This window comes from Agelaius tricolor, unplaced genomic scaffold (assembly GCF_023055355.1).
Source record: "Agelaius tricolor isolate 1412-34295 unplaced genomic scaffold, bAgeTri1.0.p SCAF_3, whole genome shotgun sequence".
Lineage (NCBI taxonomy): Eukaryota > Metazoa > Chordata > Aves > Passeriformes > Icteridae > Agelaius > Agelaius tricolor.
Window position 1 is genome coordinate 57,130,962 of NW_027269263.1, and position 19,485 is coordinate 57,150,446.

A 19,485-nucleotide genomic window follows, 5' to 3' on the forward strand; every position below is an offset into this window, starting at 1 on the left:
TGTTTGTATAAATAGAAAAGAAATTAACCTTCCTGTCTGCACCAGGAGAGGAGCAAATTGGATCGTTTCTAAACACGTAGTACTATGACGATGATCTGAGGAGCAGCAGATCAATTATCTTGCTCTTCATGCATTCTTGTCAAGCTAATGAGCAGTTTATTGTCAAAGGTAATGCACTTCAAAGACAGCACAAAGGTTTGAATCAGGATTACCAACAGCCATCCAATTTTGTATGAGAGGAGTCATCCTAGAAAAGACAACCGATGATGAAACTGCTGTGTTAGCAGGACAGTGCTTCTGGATTTCCAGACAATATTTCATAGACCCCATTACAGAAGTAAAACAGATTAATCACTTTTTATCTGTTGAAATATGAGAATTAGAGAATTAAAATATCCCTTGGATTATGTAGCCTGACCTTTCAGGAAGGACTAAGTGGTTCCCTACAAAGTATTCAGGGCAAAGTTTTCCTGCCATATCTGTCTCTGCATGTATCAAGAGTCCAGGTAGATGCTCCACTATAAAATTCAAAAATGTAGGGGCATACAATGAAAATAATTTTTATAACAGCCAGAATCCTACAGAATCCCGGAAATTCTTCTAGTTCCTGTTTCTTGCTCTTCAGTTGTTGAAACTTCAGGATCAAGTGAAATTTAGATAGCAACAAAACATGTTTCCTGTGAACTCTGCTTCTGTGCTTTTTCTAAAAGTACCAATTTATTCACTCACATGCTCTCTTCTTGCCTTTTCTTGAGAAATAAAATTATTTGCTGACTGTGACTTCTGTAAGTAAATATTAATTCACTCATGTTGATTTGAACACTCCTTTATTAGAATATTTTATTTTGCTGCTTAAATTCAAAATCCTAAATGCTATCAGTGTGAATTGCTGAATTACTTCACTGGCATGCTTATACAGGGAAAAAAACTCAAACATTTTTATGTCTGATGTTTTTTCTGGAGTGTTTCCCTGGAGGTTTGATGTTTAAATTGAGCTTTGGGTGCCCAAAGGCAATGTTGGCCAGCACCATTGCAGGCAGCTTGTTGGGGACCAGGAGTATATCCAATGTTTTTTAAATGTGGACCTCATGCCAAGATCTGATACCCTAGCTCTAGAAGGTGAGGGAGGCAGGTCTTTCCCTATGTTCTGCAGTCAGGCTGCCCACAAAATCCTTCATATTAAATTAAGAAGTATCAGGACAGGTGTAATTATTTGTCTCTGCAGCACTTACCAGCCTCTCAGAGAATTTCTTCATAGTTTTTTTTCCCTAAAAGGTGAGCAGAGTAGCAACTCTGTTACTAAGAATATGGAATATGACAAATACAAATAGAAGCAACAGCAAATGCCATGTTACACTGCAGCCTCAAGGAAATAACCTGGCCTTTGGGGAAATAACCCTGCCAGCAGGAGGGGGGCTGATCCCAGCCACTTGTCCTCAGCTTTCTCTGTGGTAACTCCATGATGGTGGGTTTACTTATGGTAAATCAAATGTTCACAAGGATTTTGTAAGAAGAGTAGCTTCAGGGTTTATGTATATATGTAAGATTTCAACTTGTTTTCCCATGGTGAAATGCTTTGCATTCAATGAGCAGGGACACCCCACTTTTTGAGGGGTGTCCCTGCTCATTGGGCAGTTTGCAGAGAGCAAACACTGAATCACCAAGGCCTTTCACAGGAGGCAGCTCCAGTGGATCACACTTACAGCTGCCCTACCTTTGTGTTCAGCACCGTGATAACAAACAGCCCAACCTGAGCACCAAGACCCAGCAGCCTGATTTTACAGTTTACACTGCCTCCAAAATGCAGTCTCTGCTTTCCCCTCTGACCACAGTGTGCTCTCCCTGCAGGTCTGAGTGCAGTAACTGCGAGGTCGGGGGGCACTGTGGGGTGATAATGCACGGCAACGCCGCCACCTTCTGCGACCCATACGGCCCCAGAGAGCTGGTAAGTGAAGGCTGCCCCTCTGCCAGGGCTGGGCAGGCTGGGAAGCTGTGTCAGCCACAGGGATGTTGGTATTTGAATTGGGATTACCAGCAGCCAGAACGTTTGGTATTGAGCTGAGATGCTCTTGAGCAAGGTCCATAGAAGTACACCCAGAAACATCCCAGTGTTATAAACAATAGATGCTAGCCAAAGGTTATTGCAATAGCTGCAATATTATGTTATTGCAATAGTTGCAATAACCTTTGTCCCTTTGCAAGGAACAGTCTCTTGATCCAGCTAGTATCCAAGTCATTTAAAGTATCTCTGAAATACTGAAAAGTCAAGGACATAGAACAGTGTTTTCGAACTGGCATCGTTTTCTTTTAATATCCAACAATTAAATAGAGACGGGGTTCATTTTTCTTTTATTATTTTATTAGTCTTGTCCCGTTTTTTCTTGTCCCTGTTGACAAATGTTAATTTGGTTGTAAAACACCACTTGTGAACAATGCATCCTACAGACTTAAATGCAGCCTGGAGCAAGCACCTGCCAGTCTCAGGGAAGTGTATGTAACAGATTGAGTCATGATGAATGGGACAGAATTAATTTTGTTGGGAGGTAGGGAGGTAGTTTGGTCATAAAATTGCTGTAAGAAACAAGTGCAATTTGCATTAACTTGAGGTCATCTGGGTGTGGAAAATGAATTGCAATACATAAATCAATGGCCACATGCTGATGCTGAGCAGCTAGCTGCAATGATGTACATATAAGGGGAGCTTTGGAAAGAACTGAAAAATTAAAAGACCAGATCAAAGCCCATGTAATTCAGAATTAATTTTCATGTTTTCAACAGTCTTCTGAATGGAGGGAGAGGCTGATTAGGGCTATTTGAAGAGCAAACATGGAAGAGGGCCATAAAACAGAAGTGGTTTTGGCCAGGCATCTTCTCTTCATTTCAGACACTGACAATTCTTTTCACAGGGTTAATTTTACATCCTTAACTGAGAGCAGAATGACACAAATGCAATGTAGATATTGCTGATGTGGTGCATAAAAGTCATCAACACATATAAAACTAATTTAGAGATTTTACAGATAAAAAAGGATTTCCCTTGCAGCCAGATAGAGCCAGGGAATCCTGTCAGGGATGTTAAATGGCCTCTCTGCTACTTTGCATCCTGTTTGAATGTGCTGTGCTTTGCTAACTGCCTTGAGAATGCCTGCATTGGTTTATGTCCTGTGCAAAAGGGAAGTCACACCACTGGGGTATTTTTCCCATTTTTTACATTCATTTTTAGTTGTAGTACTGAGTATAAGTAACACTACTTGGAAAAAATCTGTTTATGACATTTAACAAACCCAGGGTCTCAGCTCTGAGGTTTTGAACTGTCATTCATTAGCTGTCTTCTCCCTGCTGATATGCAATTTAGACTATCCTTAGTAATCAGGAATTGGCTTAAAAATCCAGTCTTGGACTGCATTTGTCATATTGCTGTGTGGTAAAGTAGCACTACCATGACATCAGGAATTTGGAAAACATTTGTTATGCTACCGAAGTGGTGTGATTGAATAATGATCTGAAAAAATCATCGTGCTTATAAACAGTTACCAGCCTAAAAATAAAGTATTTATAAATATTATGGCAGTGCTGCAGAAAAATCAAACCCTTCTGCAGGAACATGCTAATGGCTCAACACCATGAATGAGCACAGGAGTGTTCAGGCCAGAGGTGTGATCTAGTTCTATTTTTGAGTATGGAGATACATTTAAATACCCACTGTCCTAGAACTAACCTGTTTCTCATTTGCAGTTGTTTTGGCAATTTCACAACATACCTCTTTCTGTCAGAAATTTTAATACCTGTTTCATTTCTCTATGATTTTTATCAATCCTATTCTGACCCTGCTTGAAATGGATCATGAAATCTCTGCTCCTGCTAATGGCTCCTGGTACATGAATTACTGCTTTACAATACTTAGTCAAGAAGAGTTGAATTTGCAAAAATATTTTCCATCAGCAGCTCTAACAGCTGCTGATTTGCTACCTTGACCTCCTTCTTTCCTCCTGATTTCCAGCAGCCACCTGTTACTGCAGGCAGAGAGGTTTTAAAACCAACTGTCCCTGTCTCTGGGTGAGAATTTACTGCTGGCAAAATCCTGGAAAGGTGTATAGCATCAAAGATGTTGCAAGCAAAGGAAAATATCTGCTAAAGGCTGCCTACCATACTCTCTGCAGTGTCTGAACTAAGCAATCCTATGCAGAATTTTGCAAAAATTTTTAGTAAGTCTAGTGTTTTTCCCAAAGCATTGCTGAAATGATTCACAGCACAGTCTAAATCTGCATGAATGTCTCTTCTGTGATAACTGATGTGTTTAATTTCTTGGTGATATGAGCTACTGAACCTCAATAAAGGTTTTGTTTTCAAACTATAACTTGCACAACATAATTAATTGAATGAAAACTAATATAATAGGTGCTCTTAACTCAAATCAGAAAGTAATTTATCATTTGGCAGTGTGTGATACCTAATACTGAATCAATCCTGGCAGAATGACTTAAATGGGAATGTGACTTTATTTTTAAAGTGGATGCATGTAAATGCAGCTTTCCTATTCTTGCTTAAAAATTAAAATTATCTGTTAGAACATGTAGTGTTTTTATCAGCTAATCTTCAATGTATTTCAGTGAACATGCCATTCCTTAATATTTATAGGAAATTCTTTTCTGTATGTAATATGTATGTAGAAAGGAAACAAATCACACCAAAACCTCACACCAACTCATGCAGATCTCCATCCATTGTTTTCAAAGGCATCATTTAATGAATAGCTCAACTAGGTTGAGCTGGCACTGGAAGAAGTCCAGTCCCTTTTGTTCTTGGATGCCTTGCTTGTTAAGTAGCAGTATTGTTAAATTCAGCTTTCAAAATAAATTGAAAACAATTAGGTGTCCTTCACAACACACTGGGGCTTTTTATTTTATAGCATTTTCAGGAGAACCATTCTAATTTGAGGCCCTGAAATATGGAAGCATTCAAAGAAGGGAGAAAGAGAGGCCTCAAAGGAGGGTGGTTTGCTGAGTACAGAGTGAGCTGCTGGTACTTCTCTCTTTTTTCTCCATCTCTCTGGATGTCAGCTGTGGGTAGATTCTGCTACAGCATTGCACTCTACATACCATGTAGTATCACCAAGGGGTTTTGTTTCCTTTGGTGTGGAAGATTTAAGTTCCATTGTTTCCTCTTAATAGTTCATTATTTTAGGGTTAATAAATGTTATTTTTATTATTTATTTATGATCATTTTTAGTCCTTGCTCTGTGCTGGGAAAAGTGAGAACTGTTCCATATATGCAGATTTACACTAAGCTGACTATAAACCACAGAGATAATTTTTTTCAATCTTCCAAAGAGTGTTCAAGTGACCCTGCTGAACATAAATGTGTTTTTTTTGGTAGTTATTATTATTATGGTGAAAAAAATTCTGGCTTTGACATATGATAAGCTTTCAAAAACCAAAATGATATAACAAAAATATCCACGATTGCTCAATCTGAAAGGGTTGGTGATAAACAGTCCTATGCACTGGAGATGTGGGTGTCTGGAGATTTTCCATGCTTTAAGGAAAAACAAGTGATGAATGTATTGTTTTGCTCATCTAACAAAAACATTTGCTTCTCTTCCCATAGACCACCACTGGCCTTAACACAACCACTGCATCCGTCCTTCAATTTTCCCTTGGTAAGTTTAGATTACCCTTCCACCCAAGAAAGTGCAAAAAAGTCCTTTTTGTAAAGGAAAATGGCCCTGAAGTTCAGGGTTACCTTTGTGGTTGATGTTAGACTCAACACAAGGGATTAAAAAATCTTTTAAAAACTTCAGTGTATTTATTCATCTCCTGACATGGAGCTACTGTTTTAAATTTTGGAAATGGAAAGCTGCAGTGGATACTCTGGTGAGCTATGTGTGAGTTCTGTTCTTTTCTCCTGTTTTATAGCCTGATGTTTAGCATTATAATTTCTTGCTCTTTCTCTGAAGTGTGATTATTGTTTCTAAAAAAAAAAAGAGAGGTTTTTTTATTTAAGCCCCCAGTATATTCCAAGTTACACCAAGGTAGTGCTGTTTTTAACACATTTCTACAAAGAGAATAGGTAGGGCAGATGAAGACTAAATGCTATTAAGTCTATATTATCAACAGCATGGCTTTATGCTATATTACTTAGAATACTGTGAGTTATTGCACATTTCACTGTGCATTTGTGGCTATAAATTATGCTAGAGGCTGTGGCTGAGGGCAAATTTGGAACACACTTACTTTGTTAACTCATTTCTCAGTGTTGAAAATATGAAGAAAAAATGTTCTAGTGATATAAATAGTTCAGTTAAAAAGCAAGCAGGAAATGTAGCCTGCTTTCTCTGTAGACCCCTGGATATGTGTTTCCAAATCATATTCCTATTTTTAAAAAAGTAATACTCCAAACTTATCTCAGGAGATGTGTGATTAAACTCTGGGAATCTCAGTTGAAAATAAAAACAATCATGTAGCTTGGAAAACAGCTTGGGTTTTTTAATGGATTGGAAATCAAAATCCTAGAAGGCTCAGAAATACATCATTTAAATTTGTTTTTTACCTGAAGTTCTTCATTTGGGTATTGGAAGTCATCAGTACCTGCTTCTGACTGCAGTGTTAATATATCTAAGGACTGGTAGCTATCCTTTATTTTGAATTACTGGTTTTAAAATTCAGAATAAAATGTCTCCAATCCTCAACTGAATCAGTGCAAAAATATTGGGTACCTGAGATGAAAACCAGCCTGTTGCTGCCCTGCAGTTTCATTCAGACAGTGGAAGGGTTGCAGCTCACTTGATCCACTGGGATGTGTTGCTCACTGACAGAAGCATGAGATGTGACTTCTATAAAGCTGCAAGTTTGCAATGATGGAGGAATCTCACTTCTCATGAAAATTGGAAAAATCTATTTTGGATTATTCTTGCAGAGAGCCAAGATGGTTTACAGGCAGGGTAAGGTGAATGGGCTGGTAGGTGTGTGTTTGCTGTCACAGCCCAGTGCCTGGTGCCTGCTGCAGGTGAACTGCAGAACAGTGCAAACGAGATTTGATATTTCACTAGGAGCATTTGTGCCTGTCAGATGGGAAAGGTCAAATAAAAAAGGGGTAAGAAAAGGCTGAGCAGGAAATACTCTGTATGACAGGATTTTCATGAATATATCTTAACAATGCCTGAACTCATACCAGTAGGAACCAGTGAAATCCTCAGTAGGATGGAGCAGAGAGGGGTGGATGCACATCCAAGTAAACCAAATTTCAGCCTCCAGTTGAAAATGTATCATGTTTCCCCATGTGCCTGTGATGAGTTTGAAATACAATGCAGATTGGTTTTGTAACTGATAGAAGCCAGCAGGAGCCAGGGGACTGCTGCTGAGCTCAGCAATACTTGGCTTTAGAATCCAGTTTCCAGCTTATTCCCAAATGTCCGATTTAATCATAACCCTATTTAGGGATTGATCCAAGGGAATTGCTTTTTATTTTAAAGAATGTTTACCACTTTCTATCAGCCATGGAATAGCTTAAGCTGTAGTCTTTTGGGGGTGTCTTTATGTTAAATTTTTCACATAGCTTTGGCCTTATTAAAGAGTGCACATTTTAATTTTTCTTGCCTCTAATTATCAGATGGAATTTTGTATTTGCAGTTATATAGGCAGTAGAGAACCAGGAAATGAAGCTAAAAATTCTGAAGCTAAATTCTGGTTTCACCATGAATTCCAGATCCTTTTAAACTCTGTGGTCAGGGAGGGTAACAGACTAGTGAATTTTTCATTAGTTGATATTCTGTGTGGTTTCCTTCATGCATCATGTATTTGGTGGTTTTGCTCTTTAAAGGCCAAGGCAGTTGGAAAGGTGCACTTAACAAGAAGGCTTTATTAGGATGAAAAGGTAATTAGTAAGGCATTTTCAGCACACAGGACAACATTAATGTGCAGTATCCTTTCTGAATGAGAGGAACTTGTCTGTCATGCAGCATCCACTCAGAGCTGGTCCAGGGCTGGGGTGATATTTACACTCATGCACTCTGTGCCCAAGTGTGCAGAAAATTTTGATTACTGCAACTGTCTTAATCACCTATCACTACATTTCTCCAAGACCCAGAACTGACAGGTCTAGCAGTTTTCTTAATGTTCAGTGGGATTGTTAATTGAGATATTTAAATCAATGCCTTTGGGCTCTCTCAGGCCAGAACATCTGATTCAACAGCTTGGGAATTGCAGGATATTGCACAAAAGCCTCTGGACTCAGCTGCCACACAACATTAGTCTGATTCATTAGCTGAAATATTCTCTATCTCCAAATCTGAGCCTTTTCCCCTCAGCTGCATCCCTGGGCTCCCCAGGGCTGAATGTGCTCTGTCATTCATATGGACCACTGTGGTGGAAGGTGACTCTTTCTTTGTACTGAGAGATAGCAACTGAGCTAAATACAGAAAGAGACACCAAATCCCATGGGAAGAAGAGGAAAGGCTTTCAGGAAGCAAGGGCAAGGTGTGAGGTTGTTGTGCTGAAGCTTTTTCCTTGGGTGTTCCCCCCAGCAGGTGCTCTGGAGGCAGGCTGGGCTCTGTGTGGGCAGTCCACCTCTGGCAGGTGATTCCCATCCCTCCCTCCTCTGCAGAGCCTCTGCTGCAGCTGGAGATGCTGAGATGAGCATCAGCACTCAGCCTGGCCTCCAGGGAGGTGCTCCTTGGAGCCATGTGTGAAACAACGTGAAAATTGTTAATGGAAAATAATGCCTTGAAAAACTTGTATTTTCTCCTGTCTCCTTATGTCTTAGTTTTACGAGATCATTTCTGGCTGTTAAACAGTATTTGAAAAGGAGAATAACTTGGTGGGGAAACCTCCCACTTTTCAGCTTTGGTATGAAAATTCCTTCACATTCCTCTGAAAACAGGATGACTTTGTCAGTATCATATACTGGGGAAATACATAATGTTTGTAAAGCACAGTCCTAGTTTAAAATTTCTTTCCCTTCAACTTTCATGGCATTGTCACAAAGATCCTCTGTCATTACTAGAGCAAATTAACAACTCTTCTTCCCCCCTAATTTTCTAAAAAAATGTAATCTTCCTATTATTTTATGTTAAATCAAAATTGGTTTCTGGGGGGAAGGGTTTTTTTATATTCTGAGAAGGAATACACCTTCAAATATAACAAATATTTGGCAGTTCAGCTCTGTTTCTTGAGGATCAAGCCATTAGTCTTGCAAACAAAGAAATAGACACAGGTTCAAAAGCTTTTTTGCTTTATTTGGAGATAAAGCTTGGACTTGGCCTCTCCCTTCCAAAATATCATTACAAGAAATTTTTGCAAAGTTGGGTTCCCTAATCTGTCAGGATTTACTTTGATGCAACCATTAATCCCTATTTTCAGTCCCCTTCAAAACTACCTTTGTATGGCAAATCCATCACCTGCAGTATTTAAAAGCTGTTTGCAATCATAAACCATCTTTCCCTAATTGATTATGGGTGACCTGAGTTATGGTCACTTCATATGTGCAATATTCTTGTATATGTTATCTTGACAAATGGAATCTCTTACAAGAATCTCAATACGATGCAAAATACTTTTACTGCAATAAATAAAATAATAAATCCTGTCCCTACACTTTTTGTGGACCCTGAGAATACCACAGAGCTGGCAAGGAAGGGTTTCTCTCTGAGATCATTATTTGGTGTTAACATGGAGGACTTGGAGATGCATGGGCACAGGTGATCTTCAAAGCCTGAAGGCTGCCAGGCCTTGGCACTGGAAATTCTTTAGGCATCTTCACTGCATGGATCACATGCTTAATGCCTTAGCTATTGCTAAAGGAAAGACTTGACATGAATCAAATCTAGCACATCAGCCTTCAGAAAAAACAGTTTTCAGTGAGGTTTTAGCATCAGGCTTTAATCTGTGAGAGTGCTTTGTGATTTTGCCAGATGGACTCTGTTTGTCCTCTCAGGAAAATCCCAGTAGATATTATCCAGAAGATGGGTCATGTTGTGATTTGCTCACTGGTGTGGAACCACAAGCATTTGGACCTTACTTGTAGATTAAGAATGGTCCTTTTCTCCCTCTGCTTGTGGGATAGAATAGAGTAGGACCATTTCAGTTGGAAGGGACCAACAAAGTTCAGCCACCCAACTATTTCAGGGCTGACCAAGAGTTATAGTTTGTTGTTAGCTTCTTTAACATCATCCAGTCACTTCTCTGCCATCTATTGCACCTTCCATTGTTCCAAATTATTTGACCAAGTTAATTGTTGATTAAGCATTTGACAAGTATTCCATAGAGGGTTCCACTTGTATCTAATTAATCTATTACAATCACTAACAATACCTGCCAGCAATTTATCAATGTTTCTTAATATCTTTCTAATGGAACCCTATAGTAAGGGTAAATGTGTATGTCTATTTGTTTTAATATGGTTAACATATTATTTAGAAATATTACTATTGGTATTCACCTATTCAGGACTTTTTGGTAATTCAGGGTGCAGAGATGTTGCTAGGGGTGATTTTCATTCTATAGTACCCACTTTTTCCCCATTTTCTATCTTCCTCCAAATGAAATAAAATGCCAAACTCTCTGCTTTTGCATACATAAATATTTCATTGGTAATCTTACAGTATAATCACTTAAACCAGTAACAGAAGTAATAATTTTTCCAATCTTGTTCAACACACTTTCTACTCTTGCAACTTTATTTTCTGGTTGAGTAATCACCCCTCTCTTCACTTCAAATTTCCTGAGCTTTTAAAACCCATCAGACCATTAGTTGTACTTAAATGCAGAGTAATTGTATTACCTGTGGTGCCTTTACATTTATACTGTCATGTTTTTTAAGTGGTGAGGTGGATGTGCAATGCACATTTTTATGTGGCTTAGTTTATTTACAGTCTGGTTTTAATGCTCTTGACTTCACAGTCCTCTGTGACTGTAATTCAGAAAACTATTTAAAATCTGCTATTGATTGCTTTTAATTAGTTTATGAGTAAGAGTCACTGATTTGGATGCAGATCTTTGACATAATGATTCCAAAAGGATTTTCATGTCATGTCCTGCTTCACCCTAAGACATCAGGTTAGTGAATCATTAGCAGCAGACTTTATTTCTCTCCCTGAATTACCAAGGTCACTAGGATCTATGTGAAAGCTGTTTCACTCAGAAAAATCCATGGCCTAATGGTCTTGGTGCTGATTGTTGAAGACAAAGCATGGACAGTGTTCATCACCTTTACAAGGTAAAAGGCAATTTTTTTCAGGCTATTTATTCCACATATCATTTGTAGCAGCAATTTGCCTTTGTTACCAGTGTCGTCTTTCAGAATTAAACTATAAAATTTATTTTATTATGTAGATAATGGAAATCTATTTTACCTTGATGTGTGCTCAATCTACAGATTATCATTATTACTGTTGTTATTATTATTATATCATCAGCATCATCATTAGAATTGTTGAATGTGCCCTTTGGATTAGTCCTTACCTGATAGGATTCTGTGCTTCAGAACTCACATTTACTTCTCTATTAACCTCAGCAAATAGAAGATCATGATGAACAAAAAATAATCTTACAAAAATAAATAGTGCAGCTGATTCATTGAGCTCCATGTATTTCTGTGGAGCAAACAGCAGTTTCTCACTGCTAGGGCTGTCCCCTAGAGCAGCATCTGGAGGCCTCTGCAGAGATGTGCATGGGATGATGATCCCTTCTGCTTCCCACCAGAAATACCCCAATTCCACTTTGGCTCAGCCATGAGATCAATGATGATTACATTTGGCCCCATGTGACAGTCTGGAGACATTTATCATTTATGTTCTTATCATGTTTTAGTTCAGATCTGGTGGCAGCTGTTATATTGACAGCAGTGTTTTTGTGCTGTTTATCCTCTGCTTGAATTCAGACCACTCGATAGAACATTTCCAAACATGTTTTGCTATGTAGGTCTCAGCTTTGGCTGAAAGGAACCACTGCTGATCATCTTCTCTTAATTTCCGTTTTTGTTTAGTCAGTTTTATAATTAGCAGAAGCTATTGGATGACTGACAAATGCTATAATAGCATTTTGTGGGACAGCCTCAGCATAACTGGATAGAGATTTCCTTCAGATTCGCCAGGAAAATTCACTCACACATCTCTAGAGAAATACCACAGTGAAAAATAAATCCCTTCTGAATTTAGCATGGACGAGCACTTGATTGTGTAAATTCATCACTCTTGTTAGCTGAACACCAAAAAACCTCATAGAGGAAGCTGTGGTCCCAAATGTTTTGGGCATGTTGAGCCACCTCCTTGCTTTAGTCACCTGCATGGAGGATTTCCCTCAGTCACACAAATTTCTTTCTCCAGTGCCTTCCAGGTTTCCTGTGCAGGCATGGCACATCCACACAGTTGTGTTCTTAGTGGTACCAGCAGGGAGGGGCAGTTCTGCTGGCCACAGATTCGTTGTTACTAGAGTTAGATTCTGTCCCTTCTAAGCAACAAGAGCACAGCATTAAAAATATTTTAACCCTCAGGTTGTTTTGTCCTAATTTCTTTCCTATACATTTGGGAAAAGCTTGAGAATTTAATATAACTTAATACCGAAATTTGTGTCATTGACCATTCTGCATTTCTTCTGCTTGCTTCATTTCCCATTCCCTCCCAATAAAACAATGTGGGGGGTTTTTTAGGTTTTGTTTGTTTGTTTGTTTGTTTGGCTACCCAAATTGCCATTTGCTAATGTTTGACATGAAATCTACCAATTTCCCTTTTCTGGTGGAAAAGCTATTTGTGTTGATGCATAGGTTATGCATTACATCTGATGTGAAAGAATAAGACAGGTAAGTAATATCATCAAGTACTCTTCACATAGCATGTGGAAATGCTAGGTGGTGTTTATTTATTTCACTGCGTTTTACAAGAGGGGCTGCCTAGGTAATATCTAGATTGAAACCAGGGTTTAAAGTGGATGCTGTATTTGAAAGACATTTTAATGGCCTTGGGGCAAAATGATTTGTGTTGTTTTGGCTAGCCCAAGGTTACATTGAAATATTGTCTTTATTACTTCTGTACCAGGGTTTCTCAGTCACTGTTGGGAATTAAAATGTGAGCGTTAAAGATTTACTGCATGGAGAAAAGCAGAAAAGATCAAGAGCCTCAGGATTCAGATCCAGGGCAGGTGGCTGTGCCACCACCTTGCAGCCAAACATGGCCATTATGGAATTGGTCACTGCAAATAATAAATGCTGGATTACAGACTGACTCATCTTAATCCTGCTCATATCACTGTACACGGATAACACTTTTGTATGATTAAAAAGGTCCATTTTTGAATTAAATAACAAAGCATCTGTAGTTCCTGGGGTGGGGGTGGGGGGGACTGAGAAGCCCCCAGCTCAGCAAAACAATCCTGTCTGTTCCTCCAGTGGGTGAGGGACTGAAAAGGAAAAGCAGATAAAAATAGAAAGGCCCATCAGGAATTGCCAAAACCAATGTTTACCCAGCTAATTATTACCTACCTGCATAGGTAAAGGCAGGCATTTAAAGGCAGGTAATCAGTTTTATGGGGTTTCAGACAAGAGAGACACCTCAGTGCAGAATTGGTTTGAGAAAAATTATTCCCCAGGTTTTCTTGGTGCCAGAGAATTTCACTAAAGCAGTCAAGGAAAGGACTTTCATATCTGTATATTCAAGACAGCTCCTTTTACACAGCAGTTCTTGAGACTGCTGTGTGAAAGGACCAATGTGTGTTTTCTATTGCCTCTAGACTGGACTGGGTGTAGGAATCTAAATAAAACTTCATGTATTTTCCTGCAGTATTTTAATACCTTTACCAGCACCTTATGGTGCTCATTTTCTTGATTATAGACTTTCACAGCTGCCTGCTAAACACAGTTACACAAAGAATCTCTTTCTATTTACTGATACGTGTTAGTGTACTACTGAGCTACTTTCACATGGTATCATTTACATTTTGCCCAGCTTCATTGAGAGGTCACCCTCTCACTTAGGGGACCTCCACATAAAGTGATATTAACTGTTTAATGGCAATAATGTTGAAGGTCAGAATGTGAGTACCCCAGTAGAAAATGCTTCCCTAACACAGGGGTTACTATTTTGTCAGACATCCGAGAGCATCTGCAAGTATTTTGGGAGCATTAATGATGCTGTTGTTTCAGTAGCTACAGTTCCTGGGTGTCCATTTCAGCCAGGTTTGAGCAAGTTTGCTCACTTTTCCTTCAGCAAGGTGTTTTGTTATGTGATGTTGGTGCACTTAAAAGCATGGTTAAATTTAGCATCATGTAATTATTTCTTTGGCAACAGGCTTATTACCCAAGCACATACCTGCTGGCTGTATCTCTGAAAGAGACACTATAAATAGCTTTACATCAGAATAAATTGGACACTGGCATGAGGGAAATACAGCTTTCTGTTTGGCTTATTTTTCTCTCCTTAATGTTCTCAGCACAAAAAGCAATATGAATTGTGATCTGAGCTTGTTCATTAAAAGAGAACAAATTTGTGCGAGCGCAGGAAGCACATCAGATCTCTGAATATAAATAGACTAAGAGGAAGTTGAACCAGATAAGTATTTCCTCAGACTTCTCATCTACAGGAAATTAGCTGCATTAATTCATGAAAAGTACATTTGCTGTTATTGGGAATCCTGGCAGGAGGTGGATGGGAAGGACCCGTGGGTGATCACCTGCTCCATGCTCCAACCAGGATCACCTGGGGCAAGGACAGCCTGCTCAGAGCCCCATCCTCCTCGGGTTTAGCCTCAGATTACCTTTTAGGACTTCATTTAGGAAGTTATTCTGATTGATTTTATCAAGTGTATTTACTAATTATTCTTCTCCTTATCTTTTACAATTTTACAGTGGTGGCTTTTAGCCTGCTCATCAACCCTTTAGTTTTATTTAGATGTAAATAACTACCCAACATTTCTGAAATTGAACAACAGCCTAAACCTGCTAGTGGAACAAAAATTAGCTGCTCTCAGAAACCTACAGAAAATAAATAGCCGAGACTTTATATTAAAAAATTCATAATTCTCACTAATGCTAAAGTAGATCTGATTTTTATGAAAGGCAAGCAGTTGTCTTCCTAGTGCCAGATATTTGTTTCAGATTGTTTATCAGAACACATACAAGAGTACAGACAGTCAAACTCCTTTTCCCACAAGGGAAAGAAAAGCAGCCAGCAATAAAAATATTTGTTTCCATGAACAGATAGACAATGATTACAAAATGCAATGCAGTTCTTACAGTTTTTAATTTGAATATTTTTACATTCAAAATGTCTCTTTGTACTCTGAATTCACTCTACAAATAAGTAAAAGCTGTTTAAAAAGTCTAAAGACCTAAAATGTCATAGTTAAAAATCACATTTGTTACTAAATTCAAAGTTGTGACTTCAAAGAAAATTAAAAATGCTCTTGTGACCTTCTCTTAAGAAAATTTTCAGAAACAGAATGGAATGAACAGTGCATTGCTTATTTTTGTACCAGTGCATCTTGTATATCCAGCACTAAATATTCCATATTTTAAAATGGTTAAAACCATCTTCTTCTTGATCAAAAGCCAATATAAACGTACACCTAAAAATTATCAGAACCCATGGACCATTCATTATACCAAACTGTATGGTTCATTTCTTTGGGAAAAAACTGGCAAGCCAGCCAGATTTGACTACTAGTCATTTATACTATCTAGTCTGGTTTAATTCAAGTGACATCACAAAATTATAATCCTTAGCAAACACTAATCATTATTCATCCCGTTAACAAAATTAATAAATATAATCTTGTAGCATTAGATACAAGGATTCTTCCCAGTGCCCTTTTGTTTTTCAGACTGCATTCAGGAGTCTGAATGCAGTTGAACCCTTCTGCACAATATTTTTATGACTGTTTCTTGTGCAGTCCCCATTAGACTGATTCTCCTTAAAGCCAGCATTAGAAATCTCATCTGCTTATCCATGGAAGCACTCACAGGAGCTATCAAGGAGTTGTCAAGAGGCAGAGGACATCACACTCTCTAAGGAGCAAAATATTTCTTCCCTTGCAGATGGCACCCAGTTTTATCTCAGCAAAACACCAGCTCTAATCAATGTTGTTAAGAAATCTTAGAGACCAACAGCTGTATGACTTGGGTTTCTGTAAATCTGACACAGTTGGAGGCAAAGCTGTAGTGAGAATTAATTTTGCCTGCCATTGTCAGCCTGGATACAAATAACTGAATATCTGGATACAAACAGCTGATATGTGGTGCCTTCACAACATCTCTCCTGAAACACTATGCTCTCAGTACTGCTACCTACATGGCATTTAAAAAATAAGATAGCTAAAATATTCACCAGCACTTTAGATGGCAAAAATCACCTTAAGAAGACCTATAATTAAAAAATACAAAAACCCCATGACTGTTTCAGTTGGATATGCTGAGAGTGGTCAGTGCTTGTCAGGTCCTGGCTATGGGTTACCTTGTCCTGTGAAACAAGCAGCAAAACAATTGAGAATCAAACTTTTGTTTCACTGTTCTATTCTTTCCTATTTAGCTAAGCAGAATTAACAAAGCAGTTATCAGGACAAGTTTAGCAATCCCATACTCTGCCAGTCAAAACCCTCTCCTATTAGCATCCGTGCCTGGACTCAACTTTAAGAAAATTTTGTTTTATTGAAATTTGGCTTGGGAAAAAATCCAAACGTGTAAAGCATCAGCCAAGTAAATTAGTTCAAAATATTTCTGTGTATGGAAATGGCTGGGTTTTATAACAGAAGCTGCTCATAATTTTTGGTAACAGACAAAATTGCTGCTTGAGCTTCAAATGTATCATTTAAAATTAAATCCATAAAGGTTTTCTCTACTCTAGCTTTTCTCTGAAAGTTTTGGAAGTCTGTGAACATCAGATTAAAGTCTATCAAAAGGAGTAAAATAACTCCAAAGGAAGAAAATACTTTGTTCCTGAAACACATGGACAATCTTGCCTTGTATATATGTAAAGAAAAAATTTGACTATTTATTGGAGGATGGTTCAGGGTGCCCCCTGTTCCCAATAGGTAATTACACATGCAAGCCCTTAATATTGAAAGTATAATCTTAACTCTTAGCCAGATTTATCTAGCAATAACCTCACCAAGGCATCAATCTTGCTGTGACATACTCATCTTAAGGAATAAACAGCATTTTTTCTCTAATGCAGTAGCTTACTAACACAGACTTGTTTACTGTAATCATCATGCAGGTTTTGCTACTCATTTTCAGGGCTAATTCAAATCCTGGGCTTTCCTGATTGAAAGTAAACCAAATTTAATCTCATTCAAAAGGTTTTATGTACAACTTTTCCTTCAGAGGACAGGAAGGTGTGAATATTTATGGCATGATATCCTGCTCCTGCTTCTGTGCTCAGAGCTGACAAACTGTTTATTACCATCTCTGGGAGCTGTGGGAAGGACACCTCCCTCCTGAGCTGAATTGGCCCCAATTCCTGTGATGTTATTACTTGAGCTGTGATCATGTTTTTGTTCAGAAAGTCAGAATACAGCTTTGCTGGTCGAGGTAGAGGCAAGCATCCAAAAAGCAGATTTCTATTCTAAATAATAATAATTATTTAATTAATAATCCTCATTTAGGATTACTGAAACAACAGTGATATGGACTAACAGCTATAGTACTAAGTAATAGTAATATTGAAAATAATATTGAAAATTATATTGAAAATTATATTGCAAGGCAGTGACTTGCAAGACCATCTCAGTAAACCCTGTCCTGTAGTGCAATTGCATTTTCACCCTCCTCCCTTTTCTCGGGGAGAAATTCCTAATGTAAGCTATGTATGTATTAAAAACTAATACAAACATATATAAACTATATATGTATTAGTTTTGTAAAAGATTCAAGTACCAGATCAATACTTTTTAATTTTTTTGTCAGTTTGAGTTTTGCATAATTAGATAGGTGCATGAAAAATAATCTCAACATCTTATTATTTTGAGTCAAGAACATACAAAAAGAGGGTTTAAACACTGATAAAAACACATTTGTCATCACAGCCAGTAATTGCTGCTTGAGGACTTTCCCAAACTATCTTTAATCTTCATACAATCCACCCTGATGGTTAAAATAATAATAAACCCCAGCATTTGTCTCTTCTTTTCTTATTGTCTCCACTGCTCTTTTTCCAGTATCAAAAGTTAAATACTGCCTACCTTGCAAAGCCATCTCTGAGTGGCCCCATTTCTTTTAAGCAATAGCTTTGGTCCTCATTGCATCGTTGAGGGTGTTCAGATCTAGCAGACAACATTTCTCATGTTGATTGTGCAGCAAATCTGGCCTTTTTCCCTTTTTAAGCAGCACATTTCAACTTCACTTTGTTAAGAGCACTGCACCAAAAGTTGATTGTAACACTAACTGGAATGGCACATGTTATAAAGTCTATATTGCTGGTTATTTTTACTGTTTATGTTATTTTAATTTCTGCTGACATAAAACTCAGTATGTTGCTCATGTTGCATTTTACCTCACAGCCTCTGACTGGCCAAAGACATCAAACTGGCTGTAGTTCCCTGATTTCTGAACTGGATTCCTCTAAAATAAAATGAAAAAATGTGATTAAGGGTTGGAACTCCTAAATTCCACAGAAGTAGGAAGTGGCAGCAGATGTTGCTCAGTAAAGTAGACCATCCCAGCAGATGGGCAAATATGAAACGCAAAGGCTTTTCCTGACATCATTTGGTTTTAATATGATAGAAATAAAATGCCTTGTCAGTAAAATATAACCAGACAGTTGCTTTGTAGTCATTTTGGATACATGGCTGGTAATTCAAAGTCCTGCTGCCTTTGCAATATTAATTATTCTGTGCCTCTTTACAGCAAGAATACGTGTCAGACCAGCTGAACATGCCACATGCAGCTGTAGTGGCTCGGAAGTATCTGTTACTCTATTTGCAATTTAACATTAGTGAAAGATACAGGAAAACAACTTGGTGGATAATTTCCAGGAATCTAGTTGATGTATCAGAGAAAATTTCAGACACAGGACTTCATCCCCTGTTTTGGAGTGGTTTCCATACCCCTGTAGAGGTTTGTGGTGTGTGTCTCAGAGTAGAAAAGCAGTTCTGTAGGGCTGAGAGCTGTGAATGTGAACTGCCTCAGGGGAGTTGGGGCTGCAAGCTTTGTGCTTAATGACATATGTTCCCATTAGAATGTGTAAGTTGTTCTCTTGTACAAGTGGTTAACACCTTTTTAATCAGGCCATTTATTTCTTTTACAAAAATAAGCACCCCGGGTTGGAAAATGATACTCTTTTATTGTCAGCAGTGTGTATATACATTTATACACATATTAAAATATGTATTTACGCAACTTTCAGTATGATTGAATGAATCTGAGACACACATTAACATAACATACTCCTTGTGGCACATATAATATGTATTTGCAGTGTGAGCAAAGCTGTGGTACTCACTCAGTAGTATCCTGATGCCATCAGAGATGCTGTTTAATTGAGAGCTGCTTCTCTTAAACATGGCA

The 19,485-nt window shown here is 38.2% G+C and overlaps 1 protein-coding gene across 2 annotated transcripts in view; it reads left to right on the forward strand.

Annotated features, from left to right (window-relative positions):
• Nucleotides 1–19,485, forward strand: part of RELN (reelin) — a 283,789-nt gene that overhangs the window by 128,798 nt on the left and 135,506 nt on the right. For both annotated transcript variants that reach the window (XM_071423955.1, XM_071423956.1), the window contains exons 7-8: nt 1,849–1,945; nt 5,608–5,659. In XM_071423955.1, the coding sequence (XP_071280056.1) occupies nt 1,849–1,945; nt 5,608–5,659 (149 nt within the window). The remainder of the gene's footprint in view (nt 1–1,848; nt 1,946–5,607; nt 5,660–19,485) is intronic.